The sequence below is a fragment of the Perca fluviatilis genome, chromosome 3, assembly GCF_010015445.1.
Source record: "Perca fluviatilis chromosome 3, GENO_Pfluv_1.0, whole genome shotgun sequence".
Taxonomy (NCBI): Eukaryota; Metazoa; Chordata; class Actinopteri; order Perciformes; family Percidae; genus Perca; species Perca fluviatilis.
The window spans coordinates 31670579-31694264 of NC_053114.1; the positions used below are offsets into that span (position 1 = coordinate 31670579).

Genomic DNA, 23686 nt, shown 5'->3' on the forward strand with positions numbered 1-23686 from the left:
CTTTTGAAATCTGGGCATGGTGCTCTATCTTTTATTGGGAGACACTTAGAATGATTAAAATACAGAGAGAGGAAGTGGCAGAGAGGGAGGATGAAAATGAAGAGAGAGGAATTCTGTCTGTGTTTCATGCGTCACACATTTGCTGTGTTTTAACATGAAACAAGTAGCATATTTACAGTTTATGTTCTAAAAAACATAGACTAAGGAAGCCCTCAGTTTCGCCTGCCTCAAAAACACAAACCTAGAACTGGTTTCTACTGGAGAACTTTAAAGTAAAACATCCCTTTGGTTAAACTTCTCATGCTTTATTGCACATGCAGATGGCATGGGGGATTACTGTAATGGTAACAGTGACTGTCCTTCAACTGAAAGATATAATATAAAGCCTCTATGCTGTGACGCATTTGCACTACTGAAGTGTCCTTGAACCAGAAGTTGAATCCTGCTTTCTTGTGATACTCGATATATACTTTAAAAATAAAAAACAAAACAAAGACAGTGCTCCAGGTAAAGAAAAAAAGTACATAGCAGTATTGGTACATCTTTTCTAAATGAAATATTTGCATTTGCACATTGAGTAATGTGTTAGGTAGAATTTATAGCAAACACATACACACATGCGCACACAAAAACTAGTATTAAGTGGCAGAAAATGAAGTCCTTTCTCCACACTTTGCCATGTTTTCTTTAATCTTTATAGTAGTGTTACGACTAAAAACTGCCTACCAAATATCAAACATACACCACTTAGAAAGCGGAACCTTAAATTTTAGACTGGGCTACTCCAAGGACCTTGCCTGCTGTTACTGATGAACAGAAATAATTGATTAGGGTTTTTAATAATGTGGAACCTTAGCAGTGACTCATAGTAGGGGATTTTTAAAACTGAAAAAAAAGAAAGAAAATCAGATAAAATACAGGCTGCTGAAACTGCTTTGTTAATGGCTATAGGTTTAAGGAGGTAAGTCTGCTTATTGCAAACAGTATTGTAATTTTGCCTTTTACACGTGGTGACACAAAAGCAGAGCAGCTTATTTTAAATATGGATCTTATAGAAACGTGTATGCAGAAAATGTAAAATATACTTTAATCAGTTTGAACATGCTTTCATGGAATAAGGAAAAGAAGAAATACCTGACTTAGGATATACATAAATGAAAATTAAGAAAGGCAAAACTATATAACCCTCATGCTTTAATAGGTCAGAGGGAAAAGTTCTCAGCGCTCTCTCTCTCTCTCTCTGTCTCTCACACACACACACACACACACACACACACGGACCACTAAAAACACTGGCTTTTGATGTATCAAATGCTTGCCTCTTCTTTCTCTTTCATCTGAGATTTATAGAGGTCATGTGTGGCTTTTGTGTAAAACTGAACCTGATTCATAGATTCTTCTTCTTTTATGTTTTTTGCTCTTTCTCTTTCTTTTTGTGTTTCTTTGGCCCGCTCATCATTCTGTCTTACCTGGGGTTGTAGAGGGCATGTGCGTCTCTCATGTGGTTTGCCTCCAGTGGATCGTAGCTCTGGTGCATCCTCCAGGCGCCAGCGCCGCATTTACTATAGGTTGACTTGGAGTTATCGTCACTGCTGCTGTTCACCAATGGCCCCTTCGATAAGTTCATTCTGCAGGCAGGGACAAAGTGAGAGAAGGAGGGGTGAAAATACAGCCAGTGCAACAGAATAAGGTAGAGAAACCGCAGATGGGAAAGACCAGCTGAGACATTGCCTTTCAAATGGTACTTGGCGATCAAACCATTTTACGGTCAAGAAAAAGATACATCTATTAAAAAAAAAAAAGACTTAAAACAGTTTTTAAAATTTAAACATTAGGAGAACACATACCTATCAGTTGTTCAGGGACAAATAATGTAATACAATACAAAATGTAGAAATCTTTTTTTTTTAACAATAGGTAAGGCCACTAACATGGATAGAAAAAAGGAAGAAAAAGCTTGCAGTAAGATAAAGAATAAAAACAAAACAAAAAAGTTATAATAAAATAAATGTAGTGTGAGGCAAATAAATTAGAGACCATGTCATGTGTTACACATGTAGTTAATGCACACACAACACACACATTCAACGTACACTTTTTGCTTGTGTCTGCAGTAGAAATAACAAACAGCTACAGGATACACAAATAGTTATATGTGTATGCAAACTACTTAACACAGCCAGGATAGAGACAGGTAGGTATGCGGACAGTCAGGTTCGAAGACGCATAGAAAGACAGACTGACACACAGGCCGACATGCTGAGAGCACCGACAGACAGACAGCTGTCAGCCAGACAGAGAGATGCACAGAGGACGGGTTGTGACTTTAAACCAGTACACGAGACTTTGATCCTGGAATGTGCTAACACATTTCTGTCAAATGCATCTGTCTGTGCGTGATCTGGTGGATGCGTCAGGCTGCTAATTGAAGCGCACCCCGGCTGTGTTTAACGTCAGAGGAGTTTTACCAGTTTTAGCCTTGCAAAAAGGCTTTCAGACTGAGGGAATATAAAAGTAAAAGCACCGGAGGAGGGACTGCTATCCGTCACTCAAACCCAGCACTGTCGTCAGGGGAGGAGCTGTCGCCGGGGTGATAAGGTCACCGCGGGCAACAGAATCAAAATTATCCATTGCAAAAAATAAATAAATTAAAACCACGGCGTGCAAGAAAAAAGGGACAGTGCCTATAGGTGACGTCAAGGAGGAGAGAAGGCAGGGTTTATGATAAAATTGGCTGGGTGGCCAACATTTAAAAAAAAACTATCAGGGGAGAATGGAGCGGGGCTTTTGGGAAGAAAAGCACTTTATTACACACCAACAAAATATAGAAAATACAGAAACCAATTCAGACTGGCAAACAGATGTCAGGACGCAACTGGTAAGTGATCCCTCTGAAATAATGCATAAGAGACGCCTGCTGGCGATGCTTGAGGCGTCCCTGCGCTTTGCATTTTGAGGATTTGTATTTTATTTTGGCATAATGATAGATAAGTCAAAAATAATTATGCTTGGTTATTCCAAAATGGGCCTAAAAAAGGGAGAAAAAAAAACATTAATATTTATATTTAAATTTGAAACTTTGCCGAGAAATCTACAAATTGAAACAGTAAATATTTGACATCGGTTCTGACTAATCTTTTCACAGCAAACTTGTCAAAGCAATAACAGCTCTGCAAGAAGCTAAGTAGCTATTACATAAAATAATCGTACTTCTTTCAGTTAATGTTGTTTTGGTTTCGCTGAATATTTTTATGTCATTACCACACTCGTGTGTGTGTGTGTGTGTGTTGTCTCAGACAGTGTGTATCAGTAAACAGAGCAGGATGTTAGTATGTGTCACAAACTGATAGACACATGTTTACCACACAAACACACAGACATTGGTGTGTACGTGTGTGTGTGTGTGTGTGTGTGTGTGTGTAATGTTGTCCCACTGTGAGTTGCTTTTAAGGTGAGGGCCACGTAGGCAGACAGGTAGACAGACCAATCACTCGTCTGACAGCCCCCCTCTCCCCCCCCCGGCCCCCCCTCCCTCCATCCACAGAGCTGGGTTGGCTCAGTGAGAGGTGGAGGGCCAGGGTGTGTAATATGTAGGTTTTAGTTCCACTCTGGTGAATAGGAGGAATCGATATCTTGCTGCTGCTGCTTCAGACACTTATTGGCTTTGGTTGCGGTGTCACAATGCTATATAGACAGGCAACACTTAATACTGCTTTTTTTTATTTTTTATTGGGGGAGTGTCCTGGTGTCACACCGGACTAAGGTACACCCAGTACCATGTATACGTGATGTTGTCAGTTTGAATCCCCATCCCGACCTTTCCAGTCACATACAAGCTGTTCGTGAATTGTGAATCCTTCCACGGACCAACATAACAGACAAAGTAAATGAAAAGTAGAGATTAATAAAATGAAGATGAAAGGGAGAAATTCGGCAAACATTGGAAGGGTGACGTGACTTCCTTATATAATATAGCTTTACATCCTCATTACCATGAACCATGAGATGCAATTTTAGAAAGAAAACCTGAGTTTACCATGTCCTGAGACAAATCACTATTACAGTGTTTTAGCCAAACAGCAAAAGGCCTTCTGATTTTGCAGAAATCACCTCCAGTCTGTCACTTCTATTACCCCGGACACTAAAACGGTTGGGGATTACAAAGGGAGATTCTGTCAAAGGGAGATTCTGTTTTATTACATTATATCTTATGGCTAAGTAATCGTTTTTTTTTTCATGTCTTTATTCATTCCAGGAGATTACATTTAGGCTAAAAGGCATCTTAAAATCAGCAAACAATCATTTCAATCATGCATCAACAGCGGTTTGTTGTTTTTTTCAATGCAGGAAAATCTTACAAGAGAAAAAATACAATAGACACAATTCAGGATTCAGATTATTTAAAGAAACGTTTCATTTTAAGCATTCAACGCCATAAAGGTACTAAGACATCAGCAAAATAAATAGCTCATGTCATGAATATGTATACATGCGTACAAAGCAAAAGGAGAGAAAAAAGGTAAGAGTATTAACCTATGTGATTCTACCTGACCTATTTCACGCTCCTGTCACTACATGTAAGCAGCACCAGCACAGACACACTTGCTCACATTGTGGATGTGAGGTTTGTGTGTGTGTGTGTGTGTAAAAGTAAGGAGATTGTGGGTGTCTTTCTGATGCTCAGTGACTCGCTCATGTGTTGCTGGCCCATCTGTGAACAGAATGACCATGACACAGTGTGTGTGTGTGTGTGTGTGTGTGTGTGTGTGTGTGTGTGTGACATGGTGATGCAGTGATTGATGAGACAGTTGCCATTCTTGCTAATGCAAAACGCACCTATCCCTGAAGGGAGCAAATGCCACAACACGCACACATACACACACAGGGCTCCAACTGCCCTTCCTAATTATCCCTCTAGTCAGGGCAGTGTGATGTCTTCCAGTCACATATACCATAAATATCCACATAAACATAGTTTAATTAACAAACACAGTTGCATACTGTAGGTGACATACACACATATGAACACTGATGAACAAAAAACTAAGACGACAAATGAATTTGTAGGATTTAAATGGCAAAAGAACGGGGAGATCCAGTCCACACTCCTCACAAAAATCGGACAAAGCAAAGTAAAAAAAAAAAAAAAAAAAAATTCAAATCTATTTTACTTTTATACTGTTCCCTTTCTTGCATCCTAACAATACAACTGTGGCTCTTGTTTCCATTACTAGGCTCCTGGCTGGTAAAAGGTGGTGAGATATGACTGCACCGTTAGTTGTTCCCGATAATGTTGTCAGATTACTGTTAAAAATGTAAATTTAATATCTGCACGTGTGATATAATAATGACATATTTGTAAAACATCGAGTCTCATGAATAGAGTCTGATAAAGTCATGTGTTTGTGTGTGTGTAACAGTGCGGCATTAAAATGATCATTAGATAATCACAAATACTGAGTGCATTAACATATTTATAGGCGAATGTGTGTGACTATGTTCCTCTGCGCGTGTCTGCACGTGCATCAGGGCAAGTAGGGTTCGACACTGCAGCCCTTTGTGTGTCTGAGTAAATGTGGATGTGTGCGTGCGCTAGCGACGGGAGCTGTTAGCGGGGCAGGCGGCAGATGGGCTGTCGGCCTTAATAGGGACTGAGCGGGTGCAGAAAGGTGACAGCTCCACGAGGGAGGGGAGTGTGGGGAGGGAGAGGAGGAGTGTGTGTAGGGGTGAAAAAAGACGGGGATAAAGGGGAAATGAATTATCCGCGGAGGTCAAGAGAAGTGCGTATCAGCTACGTAGAGGAACATACATACTGAGGACAACATACCTGAAAAGGTTTGAAAACAGTGATCGAAGCTCTGGGCATTTCCGCACTTCTAAATATTTAAGTGCCTGTTCTGTTTCATCTCGTCAGATATTTTCTATAGTTTGTCTATGAAAAAGGCTGATTGTGGCGCTCCTATTTGAAACTAGAGTGATCATTTTGAAAATCTAAGGCTTATGTAAAACATTTCATTGAACATCAACCTATATAAAACACACCGCAAACACAGAGTAAAAAAAATAAAATAAAAATAAACACAGAAACATAGGCCATACACACTGATGCATTTTTCTTTAATGGTCACAGACAAAATAAATCTGCAGAACGAGCTGCTTTCTATCCTCAACATTTGTTAGAGACCGTTCCTTTTCCTCAAAAACTTCATGGAATGTGAATGATACGATAAACTTTCATATAAACAATACTTATCATGCATTTTACACAAACCGGCACATGTTATGTACCAATCTATTTGCATTTAGAGAGTACATTTTGCTTGTTTGTTTTTGTAATAAAACCAACTGCTTTATAACATCAGTGACGACTCGAAACAAAGCATAAAAAAAAGAAAATAACGTAAAATCGTTAACCAACGTTAAGAAAATTGCTGTTTTGCAATTGCTACTTATTTCAATAAAATATGCCTTATGTTTTAAAGTTTACATGTAATTTTGAATGCTTTCTATCCTATGATGATAAAAAAAATTCAATTAAGTTTGCTGGCAATAAGCAGTTATGAAGCAAAACATGGACAATTTAAAAACTTTTTTTAAGAATCCTTCTCCTCTACTTTATCACGAGAAAAGCATGCGTATTACAGTACTTTATAGTTATGCTGTTATTATAAAGGCAATAAAGTGTTATTGAATCGCCATTCTCTGATTCAGAAAAGATGCGCTTTTGTTTTTGTTTTGTTTAGCGCCAGGACGTCTGAATGTACAGTAAATGAAGTGATGATGTATAACTAGGGTTGACTATATTTGTGTGATGATGGAGTTGATTTGTTATGAAAATTGTATAAAGTTAGTGAATTACACCAAAGAAGAGGCCAAGTGCACAGACGACAAAAAAGATAAAAAGCAAAAGGGCAAAGACTAAAAAAAAATATAAAAATAAACAGAGGGGTGGGGTGATGGGCTGGGCTGTCATTCTCTCCCCATCAGGCACACACATGAAGCATGATGGGAGGATGAGAGGAGGAATATTTCACTGTCAGTCGGAAGGCAGCATGGTCATTCATTTCTCTCTCTCTCTCTCTCTCTTAGTCTCTATCCATGTCCCTTTCTACTGTATCTTTCCCCTTTTGTCTTTTTGAACCCCCCTTACACACTGTCGAAACAATGACAATTTAATCATGCTATACAAGGCCTGGGCATGTAGAGGGGGAGAACTATCCAACCAGCCAATCTATAGGGCTCTCCCCACGGACTCAGGAAAGAAAGAGAGAGAGAGAGAGAGAGAGAGAGAGAGAGAGAGAGAGAGAGAGAGAGAGAGAGAGAGAGAAAGAAACAGCAAAACAGAAAAAGTGCAAAAGACAGACGTTTGAACCTGCATCATTCTCTCGATCCTCTTTAACTCATGCGCACACACTCTGGCACACACACATAGTCACACGCATGCACAGCACCTCTCCATCTAAATCTGTTCTATTGTGGCCCAGTCTCTGCTGTCTCCTCCCATTAGAAGTAAGAGGCAGCATTAGAGGCCCTGAGCACGACACTATGGGCACATGCACGCACGCACACACGCCTGAACACACACACACACACACACACACACACACACACACACACATACACACACACAATTTCCTGTTCTGAAGCGCAGCTTAATAGTTTACCCAATGAACAGCTGAAATCACATTTTAGTAACTCCTTCACTAAAAATAATAAAGCCACAGAAGTGATATTAAAAATGCTAAATTAGACATAACTTAAGAAACTTCAATATTCTCTAAAATCAAACAGACAGATCTGTAAAAACACTTTCAGAAAAGGAGGTCATACCACATGCTTTTGACACAGGAAGCTCAAATTGCAGAAAAGACTCCCCTTTTCCTTGCACATCTCTCTAAGCTACACTGCTACATAAAGTAGAAACGTCAAAAAGGAGGCTTGACTGAGACAGAAAACTCAGTACGTAGCAAGAAGAGCAATTCTTAGTCAAAGCATAAATTATTTGATAGATTGTGATTAGAGTAATGATAAATTAATGCACATTTTGATGTATGGATGACGGAAAACAAGGAATGAGCGGATGAGCGGCGTGGAGAGAGGGAAGGCTAAAAGGATAAGAGATGAGAAGAGATGAGCGGCGTTGCCTCTCACTATATATCACTCTTACTCTCTTCTTTCAATCAGCGCTTTGGCATTCGATAACACCCCCCCCCCCACACACACACACACACACACACACACAGTGTGGTGTAATGGCTAATTGCAGCAAGTGTGTGTGTGTGTGTGTGTGTGTGTGTGTGTCCCAGCTGGTACAGTCTCTCTTAGTGCTCTTTTCAACACATAAAGGCCGGCACTAACCTATGACCCATACTCACATACAGACACACACAGACACACAGACACACAGACACACACACACACACACACACAAATCACAATGTGATGGTGTGTCTTCAATATCTGCATACCTGCATGTGTAACTGCATTTTTGCCTCAATTGACTTTTTTAGCTGCAAATGCACAAATAAATGTGTGGGAGGGTGTGTGTTTGCGTGCATGTGTGTGCATGGATGTGTGCATTCAAGCATACATGTGTGTCCAGCGGACCCCTAAGTGCTGGTGTCAGACAATAGCAACCTCCCCCCCCCCTCCTTCCCACCTCTCGCTCGCTCGCCCGGTCTGTCTCTCTCATTGCATCTCTCTCCCTCTCTCTTTACGGGAATGAATTACCGCTGGAATGCCTGGACCCTTCACATGAGAGAGAGGCTGCCGTATGCATGAGTGTGTGTTTCTGCGTGTGTTAGTGCGTGTGTGTAGGCTAAGATAATGCAAAAATTGACAGACAATGAATGCCGTGGGGACAGACAGACAGCCAAACAGACACACAAAAAAAGGACAACACCTCCTAATACAACACCAATAGGTCACACGCACGCACGCGTGCACACACACAAAATGTGGGCAGGCAGGCACGAATCCATGCATGACAACAAACAGATGCAAATGTATGTGTGTGTGCGCACGCACACACAGACACACACACACACACAGCCAACAAATCAGTGCGGCACATATTGACGTGCTTTGACAGATGAATTAAGTAAATGATTTTATAAGGAGATTAAAAGGATTTTAATTTACGCAATCTCTCTTTGGTCCCCCCGTCCCTCCCTCCAGTCAGCTTTAACTCTCTCTACCGCTTTCTCTCCCTCATGGCCTGAGAAAAAGAGTGCATGAGAGACTGACAAAAACGAAAATGCAGAGAGAAATATAATACATTTTTCTTTATTTTCTTAGACAAAAAACAATATTTTCTTTTTATTCTCATTAATTCCATAGATGTTGATCTTTTCTTCACCACAGTTTTAAACAACAGCAAAGGCAAATGATCATTACCTTGCCTACTACATTATTACAAAGCTGCACTATTTAGGTTTGAGTTAAATAGAACTTGCTGATATTTTAAACCAGTAACAGTAAGCAGAACGGGCGGCCTTAAAGTTTCAAGAATTAGATTTTCTTCACTGAATTTATCTAAACTACACTGTGTCACCACGAAAATCACAAAACCCCCAAAATCATTATCAAATCTGTCATGATATTGCTCCAAAAATGAACTGAAACAATGGAATTTGTTGCATTGTTTCCATTGCTGTCTTGACACAATCAAATGAAGCACTAATTCTTGCAGGGTGAAAGTGAAGCGCTACTGTGTGCACCGATTAATTATTAAATATGTTCAAATGGCAAATGAATATCACAATAACTAAATGATTCTGTTTATATTTTTGTTGGCCATGTATGAATTTAGTGTGATAAATTTACATTTTTTTCCACTTAGGGCAAACTTTGCTGAGTGCAATTTCAAACATGTACCAAACTGTTATTCATTCAGACTTCATTTGATTGAACAAAAATTTAGATTTTCACCCACAATCACAAACAATTTATTTGCATAACATTTCCATGTCATTAAATCAAAAGAATTAAATCTAGAAAAAAAAAATGACCGCAGTCATTCATGCTGCTATCTCTCACACTGCAAACCTTATTACTGAGTGATCAGCACGGCCGCTGTGTAATTCTCACCACCCGTCTCCTTCACACCCACTGACAAAAACCACCAAATTCACTAAAGTCACCGTCGGAAATATACCTTAATGATATGCAAATGGTATGTATATGGTGGCATGAGGGGAATGCAATTATGTTAACAGCTTAAGCGGTACTTGTTGTTATTATTATTATTATTATCAGTATGATCATTATCCCTAATATTTTAATTAGTGCAGGAAAGCAGTGCCTGAGAGCAAAGGAGGGGAAGCCTGAGCAGAGAAAAGAGAACGGTGGGTGGATGGACGAATGGATGGATGGATGGATGAAGAAGCGGACAGATGGACAGATGCAATAATGGTCCACAGGATTTCTTAAATATGTGAGAGCGGTTCCAGCTAACGTGCACTCACAGAAACACACACACACACACACACACACACACACACACACACACACACACACACACAGGTAAAGCAGCACATTCCACCGCTAACATGACATGAAAGTGTGTTTTTCTGTCAATATATTTGTGCTTAATTTCTAAACACATCTCTCATGCTATACATTTTTTTCCATCAAACTCTGGCCAAAAATGTTCACTTTTATGTCTAATTCACAATGAAAAGACAGAGTTTAACGTGTTCAACCCAAATTGCTGTTGGTTCTTAAAATACACCACACTGTTTTGCAGTTGGAAGACCAGCACACAGACTCTGCTCAGTCAAGTATACAGGGTTGAATCCTCAGACTTTGCTCTGGACATCCAGTCATTTGGAAATTAGCATGCTCAATATAAAACATATCAACAATATGAAAGGTTGTTCTAAATAGTCTTTGTCAAACTCATCAAAGGCTGATTCATGGCATTGCACTGCCATAAAAAAAAAAAAAAAGATTAAAAACGCCTTTGGGTGTCATTATTGTTTCAGTAAAATAACACGAAAAGGAATCACTCTTTAGGCATTTGTAAATCTCTATTATTTGTTCAAATCTAATCATAACTGAAACAAACCAAAAATACCAAAAATCTGTTTTTAAAATGATGAAAGACCAGCTGCCCTTTTTACTTAAAACATTTTCCTCTCCACTCCACATACTGTGTAGGTGAGAGGGTCTCAGCATGTTAAATACACACATACATACACACACACACACACACACACAATGGTGAGACAGCTTCAAAGTACACAAAAAATGTCCGTTTTATTTAAAAATCTCAATAATATTATGTACAGGAAACACATCAGTAAAAATCATCCTGCATCGGCTTCTGCTTTGACTTTGTCCTTTTAGTTCTCCACCTCTGACTTTCTACCGTAAGAACACTTTAAATGAGGCTGTGATTCAGTGCAACTCATTTTAATTAATTTAAACCCACGACCACTTAGAACCTAATTACCCTATACATCTATTTTTATTTCTTTACATAGTTACTATTAAATCGTTTCATTAATTAATGGCAATGCAAATTTGACAGTATCAGTGCCATGAGTGAATTCATACATGCAAAGAGATTGCAGTCCACCTACTGAATTACACTCATCACCTCAGAAAAATCTATGTTTTAGTTACATTCTAACGTTTGAAAAAGGTCAAAGTATCTGTATATCGGTATTTTTACTACACTTTATTCTATGAGTTTGTTTGTCCTTTTGCCATTTTCATAAAACACACTTGCATGGTATACTCACACAATAACACACACTGCTGCTGTCCGTTCTGCCAATGAGTTCATCTGATTTTTAACAGCGTCTTCAACATTCAACTAAAAGAGCAAAGCGTTGGCTAAAGGAGCAGCTCAGTGACACTCACTTGTTTGTGTGTGTGTGTGTGTGTGTGTGTGTAACTGTCTCTAATTCCTGTGCGGGGCCACTCGCTGAGCTGCCCGTCTGAAATTCTACCTCCTCTGGCATTTAAGAGCCAAGCTCGCCCCCTTTCTTATGGGCCCTTTTCCTCCCGTCTCTCCACGTTATTCCTGTAACCTCAATGCCCTGTTACCTCTCTGATTCTCTGTTTGGATGAATTCACACATACACACAAGCATAAACACATGCACAGGCACACACGCAAGTAGACATACTCTGACTGAGTTGCTGTTTTGTCCTGAACACAATTTGACTCATGTCAAACAATTTCTAAAAACAGAGAAAGTGAAGGAGAAACTGTGTATCTACGTTATTAATGAGTGGTGTGTGTGTGTGTGTGTGTGTGTGTGTGTGTGTGTGTGTGTGCATGTGTGTGTATGCAGGTGTGTTTGTGTGTATGTCTTGCTCCCAGGTGGAGGGACAGAAATTCCGCTCTTCTACCCACTGAGTAAGAGCTGCTGTCCGGATACTGCAGCCACACACACACACACACACACACACACACACCACACACACACACACACACACACACACACACACACAGTGAACGTGTGCCACCTGACAGCAGAAACAACCTTGACATGGTGCTGGCCACCTCCGCTGCATACCAGCACATAAACACACAGACACTAACACACAGACACTCACACACACACACACATACACACACACACACAATGAAAGACAGTGACTAAGACAAGTTGAATAAAAGGATAAGATTAAAAGGTAAAATTTACCTACTCTTGTTCAGAGTGCATTAAAAAACACTCAGATAACGGGTGTCCTACCGAATCCATCGGCGATACCGGGTCATAGTCATGTCAACCTCCTCCAGGGAAAAAACAAGAACATTTGAAAAAAAAATCAAAGTTTTTATATCTCTCCTCTCTCTCCTCCTCTTCTTTCTCCGGTCTTCCTCTCTCTCGGTCCTTCCTTCCGCTTGGAGGGAGCACCACAATTACCAGGCTCTGCGCTGCCTGCACTGATCGGCTCTGCGTGTGTATAGCTGTGAGGGAGCGTGTGTGCGCGGTGTGTGTGTGTGAGAGCCAGGGAGAGGGGGCTATAGGTACACACACAGCCAGCCAGCCAGGCAGTTGGGACAGAAAGCTGTGCCGCTGTCCTAATCAACGACTTAAAGCCCTGATAGCAGCTCATGAATATTAAGCAGTGTTTTGCATATGCAGTCCCTCAGGCCCCGGTTCTGCTGTGATTGGTGGATACTTGACCAATGGCTGCGGGGAAGGGCGGAGTAAGGGGTGGAGACAAGGAGGGAGAGCGAGAGAGAGAGGGAGAAGAGCAGGTGGAGAGGGAGGGATCAGACAAAGAGCGATAGAGGGGAAGAGAGAAGGAGGGAGGAAGGAAAGGAGAGAGCGGAAAGGAGAAAGAGACAGGTGGGGGAAAGATTTAAAGCAAGACATCCCGCACTTCTTCTTTCTTTCATTCTTTGTCTCTTTATCAGTCAACCTTTCTCCTTCTGCCTTTCCAACCAAATGTTTCTCAAAAGTCTCTCTCCTCTGTTCTCTATTTCTCTAATCAGCTAGGCCTACCTGTAATGTAAATCTTCTTTCTTTGTTTTTTAACAACAAAGTTTAAAAATACAAATATTTCAAGCAAGGGCTAAACATTTGAATTACACAACGTTGCGAGGCATTTTTCAGGTAGAAATCACACATTTGTGTCATCTTAGCTGCAAAACACAAAATTGGACCTAATCAATTCAGGAGAATTGTAAGATCAAAGGAAAAAGTGTAAGCTCGACCCTAAACTCTAAGCCTAAATAATGTGTCACACTGCACACATTCACACAGAGACACAGTACAGCAGAGCCCATCACTGCTCAGCAGTAAAATACGGGATTATGGCAATTCCAAGGCCCTTGTCCTTTGTTGTGGAATGATTTGGGAATGATTGGGACAATGTTTTCCCCGCTGCGCGCTGTTTTGTCCAGCTCTCTGCCGTCTTGGCACCAGCAGGTTATATATTCCCAGTATTTCCAATATTTCTAACAACTTGGAATGTGGTTATTGCTGGTGCGAGAGGGATTCTCCAGGAGAATTATCTCACCGCTCCTCGGCCTCAGTGAGAGGAGGAGACAGAGGAACGAGAAGAGACAATGTGAGGAGAGAGGGAAGGGTCTTTTCTCTAAAAAATTGGAAACCTACAGGGATACTCAGACCTGCTTCGCCTATTTCTTTTTTTTTTTTTAAATGTTGTCTTTTCTATATGACATTTTACCAACGCTCAGATACCTCTGCACACAGGATGGAGGGGGGAGAGAGAAGTGTGGAGGAGAGAGGGACATAGAGAGAAAGAAATCGGAGGGGTGGAAGGGGGGGGGGGATGCAAAGATGAAAGAGAGTGGTTGTGATTAGCAGCTTTGGAAGAGAACAGATAATAAAACATTTCCTGAAACCAATCTCTGCTTTGATGTACGTGTGTGTATGTGTGTGTGCAACAGTAACTAAACCCCCCCCCTCTCTCTCTCTCTCTTGTGCGCTCTCTCTTTCTCTCACATATTCACAAACAAGTCAAATGTTTCACACCTCAGCTTTGTTGGTTGACAGTTGACCATCCATATAGTATTACTTTACTAAAGTACCCTTTTTCTCTTGAAGTGACAACATAAAATGAGGATATTAATATTGGTCTTGTATGCTGATAAAGCATCCGTGTGGAGCTACATAAAGACGTCTCTCTTCCACCTTCACATTCCACACATGTCAGAGAGTACGGTTATTACATAATTCTTTTGACCCGGGGAATGTGCAGCACTGAAATACACTGGAAATATAGATAGATATGGATCAACGACAACAATGGTCTTTCTTTTCCGGAATGCAGACAACTTATTTTTTAGGAGCAATGCTTACGACAAAGAAAGGGGCCTATATGATATTTGCAGGTACACAAAAACACACTCACTGACACACGTTGCTTGCGTATACGTACATTTGCCATTTGCACAGAGGTGCATGTATACACAGATGCCATGAGGTTCATGTCCACAAGCACACACAGGGAGAGTTATGATGTATCCAGGGGCTTATAAGCATCGACAAAGATGAGTGTGAATCAATGCTGCCGTCACTACTGGGCAAACAAATCCTTTACCAAAACCTCTGTCTAAAACACACACACACACACACACACACACACACACACACACACACACACACACACACACACACACACACACACACACACACACACACACACACACACACATAATGTGTATTGAAAAATATGTTATTAAATTCAAAATATACAAAAAACTATCATATAAATGAATACTTTAAGTGAAACGAGAGGAGGAAATGTCTAGAGTAGAGATGCAAATATGAACTCACACATTTCAGAGCTGCAAAACAAACAAAAACATTTGAAAAAACAGTGATGTGACGTACACAAAGAGAAATTAAACGGTCTTTTTGTGATGAACCAATCGTGTTCATAGAGGCGTATTTCGTTGCAGTTTACTTTAGGAAATATTTAATGGTACTTTTCTTAGCAGAGTTCCACATTCTGTAATTTATGCATACATGCAGTTTGTGTTAGAAAGTGATTTTTAGCACGCTGGCATTCCGTTATAGTACAAGCAGCAATGTCTTTGATTTAAAAAAAGCAAAAGAATGACATCTAAGGATCAGGTTTCACTCTGCATATGTGCGGTGTGAGATGCTTTAAAAAGCTTTTGTCTATTATGTAAATAGGTAAGAACTGTTATGGTGAGACACTAAAATCTTATGCCACGCATACACAACCATAAACAGAGCTGTGCTCTTTAAAATTTGTCAACACATATGTTCCCCATATGTTCCTATATAAACAACCTTAGCTTCTTCTCTCTTTCTGCCTCCTCTTTTCCCTCTCTGACCCCATCGCCACCCACCCTGCCCCCCTGACTATTGATTGGTCCTCGGCCAGTGTGTATGTTGACAGTGACCCCTTAAGGCCACTTCTCTCTCTCGCTGGACAAACCCGTCTGCCACGCAAACCTCTTAAACACAAAGCAATTACAGTAAAAAGCCAGGGAAATACCCTGTGTGTTCATGTGTGTGTGTACTTGTGTGTGCCGGCTCCCTGGCAATCACATTCCCATGATTTGTACAATACTGTGGATAAAATAACTACTCTGTACTAAAAAAACACCCAACCCATTTAAAATGTAGAATACAATCGCACAATTATAATTAATAATTGTTTGTGTGTGTGTAAATGGACTTGTTTGCATCGTCCTCTCAGTTCAGTTACTATGTGAAGGCTAGACTCTGTACACCGCTGATCTCTCACTCTTGTCTATTGTCTGTGATTTTGTGTGTTTGTGTGTGTGTGTGTGTGTTTTGACCCTGTGGTGGCAGCCTGTTGACATCTGTGGAAGAATTATCCATTGCAACTCTCACTGACATCAATCACACCACTCGATAGGCCAGGCAAGTTCATTCAGGGCAGTGTGTGTGTGTGTGTGTGTGTGCGCGCGCGCGCTGGTCAAAACAGTCTTTAACAAATTCAGGAGGTGGTCACTTAAGCAGCTGACCTCAGGCCACCCATCGACACTTGTGCCAGTCACACACACATTACTAGACCGAGGCTACAACGGCAAACAAAGCTCCTATACTGATGAACAAAAATATGACTTCTGTGTTGATAATGAAATAGCACAGTGTTTTCAAATTGACATTTAATGATAATTAGGTTAAAATAAATTATTACAACAAAGTAAAGCTGGAACAAATCTTAAAAGAAGTAATTTGGAAATTTTACAAAACACACAATATTGAACTTTGCTTTTGTAAAGGGAAAGAGAGCTGCCAACACAGAAGAGAAAGAGAAACAGAGAGAGTGTAGTTCACCATTAGCCAACAGAGGGAGCTATGGACTCTGGTCAGTTTACAGCCAACTGCAGCAACACAGACTTAATAGTTGTTTGAGTGCATGCGTGTGTGTTTGTCCATATAGCATGCAAGATTAAATCATCATAAATTAAAAAATCATACCAATAGTAAAAAATCATACATAGCATCCAATTACGTCAATGAACCTCAAATCCTCCAACACACACACACACACACACACACACACACACACACACACACACACACACACACACACACACACACACACACACACACACACACACACACACACACACACACACACACACACACACACACACACACACGTTGCCAGCAGGGACGAGAGAGATGGAGCTAAGTTATCTGATAGCTCTACCAGCAGGTACAGCAGAACACAGTGTGGAAACGGCCAATTTGACCACAGACCCCCTGCCTGGCTTTCAACCAGCTACCCACTGAACCCAGAAAGAGAAAAAGAAGGAAAAGAGGGAGATGGAGAGGGAGAGAGAGAGTGTGTGTGTGTCTGTGTAGTAGAGCAAGAATCTCAAAGCAGGGAGGAAACACTGAGATGGAGACCTATTAGGTAAACCCTACACAATAGCTGCAGTTCATTTCAGGATGTGTGTGAGTAAGTGAGTGGGAGTAGGGCTGGGCGATTAGGACCAAAAATCATATCTCAATATTTTTAGGTTTAATGGCGATACACGACATACATCTCGGTATTTTCTACGAAGTGGGCTTAATGGGCAGTTGTAAGTCAAAGCCACATGTGAAATGTCACAAGCACTTTTAATAAAACAGACTGTGAAATCAAATAAAATGCAAAGACAGGGTTTTGTTCCCTGTTTAAAAATATACAGCTGCAAAACATGAAAAAAATATACACAAAAACAGGCCTATCTCTGAGAATGCTCCTTCAGTTGTTTTCTATAACAATAACTGACTGACTACAATAACAGGTTTTCCTCTCCTGCTTAGCAGTAAAACCTACACTCCGCTCCGATAGCCAACAGCTGTCTGCTCTGAGTGCATCCACAGTCTCTCACTGACTCTGTCTCGCACACAGTAGGCTACACACTGAGCTATTACCCAAAGGAGCTTCATTAGTCTTACTGTATAAAACGAGTTGTCATTCTAATTTGAATAATTTCCAGTGAGAAACATGCAGTCTTCACTTGGAGACTATGGGTAGATCCAAGGTCCTTAAATTGCATCCATGTGTCCTTTACTTGCTTCCCTTCCTCTCGTCTTAGTCCGTCCCACCGAGGAAGTATGGAAGAGACCTGTCCTGACGGTCATCCAGGGGAGAGGATTCAATACAAACCTGGACTGGACTCACAGTGTGTGCAACAGGCTCCTGCAGATCGTCAATCAGTCTGTAGCAGCCAGTGCTCTGTTTTTCTTGGTGGTGTGCTGGTGTGGTGGCATCAAGGCTCGGAGGTCAGCCAGCAGTCTCAACAAGCTGTTAAGGGATGTCAGCTTGTTGATCAGGTTGGAAGTGAACAGTGTGGAGAAAGAGGTGGAGATAAGGACGGGGGACCAAATCAAAGCTATCGTTATAAACCTAGTCTATATCCACGACCTTCACTTCCGGGATTGCTCCGTTGCTGCTGGACATTTCGCTGTACGTCCTTCTTTTTGGCCGGATGTCCGTTACCTTCCGCTTTCTTTGTGTTGGAATTTTAAACTCTGGTGGATTTATGAGGACTATGGTTAACTGCTCCTCAGATCTTTGTAGGGTAAATCCAGACAGCTAGCTAGACTATTTGTCCAATCTGAGTTTTCTGTTGCACGACTAAAACAACCTTTGAACGTACACAAGTTCCACCAAAACAAGTTCCTTCCAAGGCTATTTTGCAGAGGCACCGGGGCTCGCGATTGTAATTGGTTTAAAGACATGCCAATAAACCAGAGCACGTTTCTCTCCCATCCCGGAATGCTGTGTGGACTAGCCAGACCCTCCGCTGCAGTGCTGTGGAGGAAGGTTTGGCAATGCGAGACTATTATTATAAACCTAGCCCTAAATCCCTAGTTATCACACACACACACACACACACAATGTAATGGAATGTCCATATAGACAAAGCTAGCTGAGCATATGCTCACACTTTAAGTAGCTATTGCAGCTGAAATGTCAGTGTTTCATTGTCCACAATCACAATGTGACACAATCAGAGGCTTGGGACAGTTTTTTTCTTCTTTGCAGAAGATATGCAAATATGTTAAATGAGCAGATGCACAGGTGGAACCATTCCGTGTGGTCAAATAATCAACATTTTGTAGGCTTGAGATGTCATGGGGCTTTGATTACAACACTTAGCTACTCAAATCTGTGTGTGTGTGTGTGTGTGTGTGTGTGTGTGTGTGTGTGTGTAAGTATGTGTGTGTCCACCCAGGGATGGAAGAGGCAGTGATTGTGATCAAGGCCAAGGAGAGAACACCAGCTGCTGGGAAAAGCTGCTGGGTTTAGGGGAGCTTTCTGGAGCCTGTCACCAAAACTCTCTCTCTCACACACACACACACACACACACACACACACACACACACACACACACACACACACACACACACACACACACACACACACACACACACACACACAGAAACACACAAACATTGCTTATGCAATCACACATTAACAATCAAATCTTATTTCACAACTTACTGTATATAGTGCAGTGTAACATATCTGTGTGTCAGCCCTGTTAAATTTAGGGTGAGAAAGAGAGTCACATGTAGAAGGTGACCTTGGCGATTATAAAAAGGGAGCATGAGACTTACACACAAGCGCCAATACATACATACACCTCATCTCATATGTCCTTAAATAAAAGTTTACAGTTAAATGTATTTTCTACAGTACCTAGTAGAACTTGCATCAAGTTCAATTGATTATAAAAAGGATGGAATACTTTTTTCACAAAGTAATACACACACTCACAAACATACTAGATCAGTTCGGGCCAATCGCCAAGGGGGGGCATTGCGTTGCAATACCAAAGAAGTTTCCTCTGGATATACGGGACTGGGTCACCTGCGGTCACCATCCTGTCAGTGGTCAGATTGAAGGTTGGCTGGAACGCACCTCATCACAGAGTGAAAGGAGTGACCTCATCAAGCAGGGACAGGGAAAAGGGGAAGGCTTTGGGCTGGACTGGGGTGTAACCTCATCAAACGTGGACAGACAGGGCAGACATGATAGATGTCAACACTGAAGATGTGTGTTAGTGTGTCTGAGTGTGTGTGTGTGTGTGTGTGTGTGTGTATGTGTGTGTGTACACATCATTTCCATTCAGTCAATGTTCATATACTCTGCTGCAGCCAAATACTGTGTGACCACAAAAACACATGTGTATCCTTCCCCCAAGTGAGACCGTCTTTTCAGCTTCCATTCTACACCCAAGACGCCTCTGTGTCTCATGCCCAAACACACTAAAGACATCTTTCTTTCTGTCTATGAAACAGCACAACAATCAATTGTGTATATCCATCAACCTGTCTTTGAACACAGCTTCACTTTGTTTGGTAAAATGCCAAAAGACTAAAGGAAGTTTTAACACTGGCCAGTGGTGGAAAAGAGAAGATGCAACAGACAAATGAGAAGAGTGTTTGAAAATCAAAAAATAAATACTTAAATCATAGTATCGCCACAGCACTATTTTCTTGCATTCTCTTGACCTTGTGATTTCTCTGAACCTCACCGCTACCATCGCGCTCTCTTTTTCTCCTACCCTCCCTCCTTCTCATTCTAAGGTTTTGATATATTCCCAGGGATAAATTAGCATCGGGATGTAATTATACACAGAGTAAGTTTTGCCTGGGTAAGAAAGCTGTGTGTGTGTTTGTGTGTGTGTGTGTGTGTGTGTGTGTGCGAGTGTGAGTGCGGGTATATGTCTCGCTGCCTGTGTCTGTGTATAAAGCAGTGTTTGCTATTGAAATAGGTGACTTCGGAGAGGTGCGCTCCCTTAATTACGCCGCTCTCAAACAGAACATGAGTGGGCTATACCACTGGGATTAGTCGTCTCTTAATGCTGTCTCTTTGTTAACGCAACACACGCGCATACTCAGAGCCAAATGTATGCTTGCCAAAAAAGCCCCTCTCTTCAATAGTTCAACACTCAATTTATTCAAACTGAGGTGCAAGCCAAGTGAATAATTCCACTACTAATAAAGACGGTAAGAGAGAGAGTGCGTACAGAGGAGATGAAGAAAGAACAGGGATTAAGCAGCAAAGGTAGAAGAGGGGGGAGTAAAGGGTTCAGAGGAAAGGTAAGCGTACAGAAAAAAAAGGTTTTCAAGAACAACAAAATGTGATATCTAACCTCAACATCAATTGGCAGTTTCAAACTGGTGAGCGTGGATATTTGATGTGTACCGGTTGTGTTTGTGTGGGTTACAAATCTGAATGTAATAGTAGGTCAGCGTTAAACAGACTTTATTAATGTTTCAGCAAACACAAACACAATAGTAGTATATGTCGGCCGATAAGTAACAAGAAAATGTGTGAGGTGATTCAGAAACAGTGTGGCCATTAACGGAGAAAAAGCTCATTTTTTAAATGCAAAATGTAGACTACCGCTTTAAAAAACTTCATTAGTCAGTCCCTCCAGGACAGTAAATAAAGGTTGAGGAAAGAATTTTGAGAAAAAAAGCGCTGCCATAACACCGGCTCTTCCGCGTCTACCCTTCACAATAAAGGCACAGCATAAATTCACTGAGAGCATCTCGCTAAGAGGAAACTCAATAAAAAGGTATTTCTAGCTATCAAACAAAAGCCACCTACTGTATTGTATTAAGCTGTAAATTCACCACTTCTAAGCACACAGCAGGACATAACGTCATCTCGGAGCTCACCAGGCAAAGAGAGCTCTCTTCCTCACTCAGACCCACCCAGTGTCCGGTTGTTTAAGTGTGCTGCTAACTTAGGCTATAACACAAATCAAATCCATACGTCAATGTTAACCGTCAAGCCACTAACCCTGTTTGCTAAAGTGAAAAGTAACGTTTGCTAAAGTCGTTAAAGATAATAATGACGAGACGAGTCAGCATGCTGTCATTAAACGCTGACTGTGGCGATATTAACATGTATTGTTGATGAAAAAGACAACACTAAAATGCGCACTAACATTACGCAGCTGACTGACTCCGTCTTTGTGACTCCAATGTGAGTCCGTCTCTGTACTCTGTCCGGTTCTGGTTGTTGATTAATGCAGATTTTTGCTGATTGGCTCTCATAACGGGCCTGATGGGTGGCGCATGGCGCACCACCATAAGTCCATGAGGCAAATGTCTGTGATTAGCCTACTCCACATTTTAATTGTGATATTTTGTTAGTAAAATCTGAATCTGAAACGTTCTCTGTCAAGTAAATGTAGTAGTACAATGTTTTCCTCTGAATTAGAAGTACACAATAAATCAGTAGTAGGCTTTACAGTGTGGTTGCATATTAATTGCTTTGGGGTCCTTCTGTAAGTAATTTTGGGATACAATGGTTCTGGAGAATGCTACAAGCAGCAATACCACAGGCCAAGCAATCAGCCCGTTCCAAACAGGCACATTACTAATCAGGCACTGTACTAGTTGAGCAAAAGCAAAATCCTAGCTAGCTGCTAGTAGACTAAAGTTGCCTACGTTCCATAGCAACCTCCTCAGTATGTGCAGGCAGCCACCCAAGGAGGGTTATTTTGATCATTATTATTTATTAAAAAAATCTATTTAAATTGGAATGTGACTGTATTTTTCATATTGCCATTCTTGGGACCATTTTATGATACCAATAGTTCACTTCAGGCCTTGAAATGTTGTGATTATATCACAGCTAAGGGCCGTTCGGCCCGATGTGAACCGCTATTGCTTGAAAATATACGTACTGTATATTTTTATTTTTATTTTTACTGAGGTATTACCATCCTACGTTAAGACACATTTAATTTTCCTTTTCATATTTTCTCTTTCTTTTCTGCTGAATATGACTTGGCCAGATCTCTAGGTACAATTTCGAAAGTTTTGCTGAAACAGACGCAATATAATGTATTTGTCAGTTGTTCAATCAATATGAACAGCTGCATTCAATGTTAAGGCTGATATTTATAATTCTGCTGTTTGCCTGTTGCTACTTATGTGACTGTCTGTGCTGTAAGATGGCGAAAATGAGTTAATTTGTTATACTAGATGGATGATGTTATTGCAGCCAAAGAGTAAAGGGGACTACAACAGTCCACACTGCAAGACACACAGAACATAAACACACTCCACTTCATCGGTGTCTGTGTCTAATGACGTGTGTGAGTAATTACTTTAAAGCCAATGTGTGCGGGTGTTTAAGTGTCTGTGCTCATGTATGTTTTTATCTGGGCCTTTGTCTATGTCTGTGTCTGCAATGAGTGTGTTTAATGGTGTGTGTGGAAATAATCACTTAATCGTCGCGCTGCCTCCATTTGAGAAGTGTGTGTATGTGTGGGTGCTATGTTTTCACTGTAAAATAAGCTAAAAGATGCAGAAATAAGTGGGAAGGTCTGGAAAAGGAAAGAGAGTTAAAATAGTGAGAATGATTGGCGAGAGGAAGGGGAGAGGGGTTGAAGTGGAAGAAAAGAGAAAGGGGAAGAGAAAAGGTGGGACAGAGACTGAGGGAGTACACAGGTGGAAAGAAAGACCTCTACCCTTTATCTCTCTCTAATTCTCCACAATAACCCTTCCTTCCAATGTTGCTCTCCAAACCGTCGGCCTGTGAATTTATAGTTGGCCCAATGATTGCTTCTCGGGCCATAATGGCTGTAAATTGCTTTGCCATTTGGTAAATGTTGGCAGTTAGAAGGTATACAAGTAATTATTTCCGCTTGTGCTGATTGAGACATAATTCCAAGGCGAGGCCCTGGAAAAATGACAGCATTTTGAAACAACTCTGTTTTAATT

At 41.0% G+C, this 23686-nt stretch overlaps 1 protein-coding gene across 11 annotated transcripts in view; it reads right to left on the minus strand.

The window, feature by feature from the left end:
* Positions 1-23686, minus strand: part of esrrga (estrogen-related receptor gamma a) — a 175491-nt gene that overhangs the window by 62523 nt on the left and 89282 nt on the right. For 7 of the 11 annotated variants that reach the window (XM_039795375.1, XM_039795383.1, XM_039795381.1 and 4 more), the window contains exons 1-2: positions 12663-13041; positions 1470-1628 (exon numbers count right to left, since the gene is read on the minus strand). In XM_039795375.1, the coding sequence (XP_039651309.1) occupies positions 1470-1628; positions 12663-12718 (215 nt within the window). In that variant the 5' untranslated portion in view covers positions 12719-13041. Of the gene's footprint in view, positions 1-1469; positions 1629-11747; positions 11766-12658; positions 13042-23686 lie in introns of those variants that run through there. The other 4 variants (XM_039795385.1, XM_039795380.1, XM_039795378.1 and 1 more) reach the window with 4 other exon arrangements.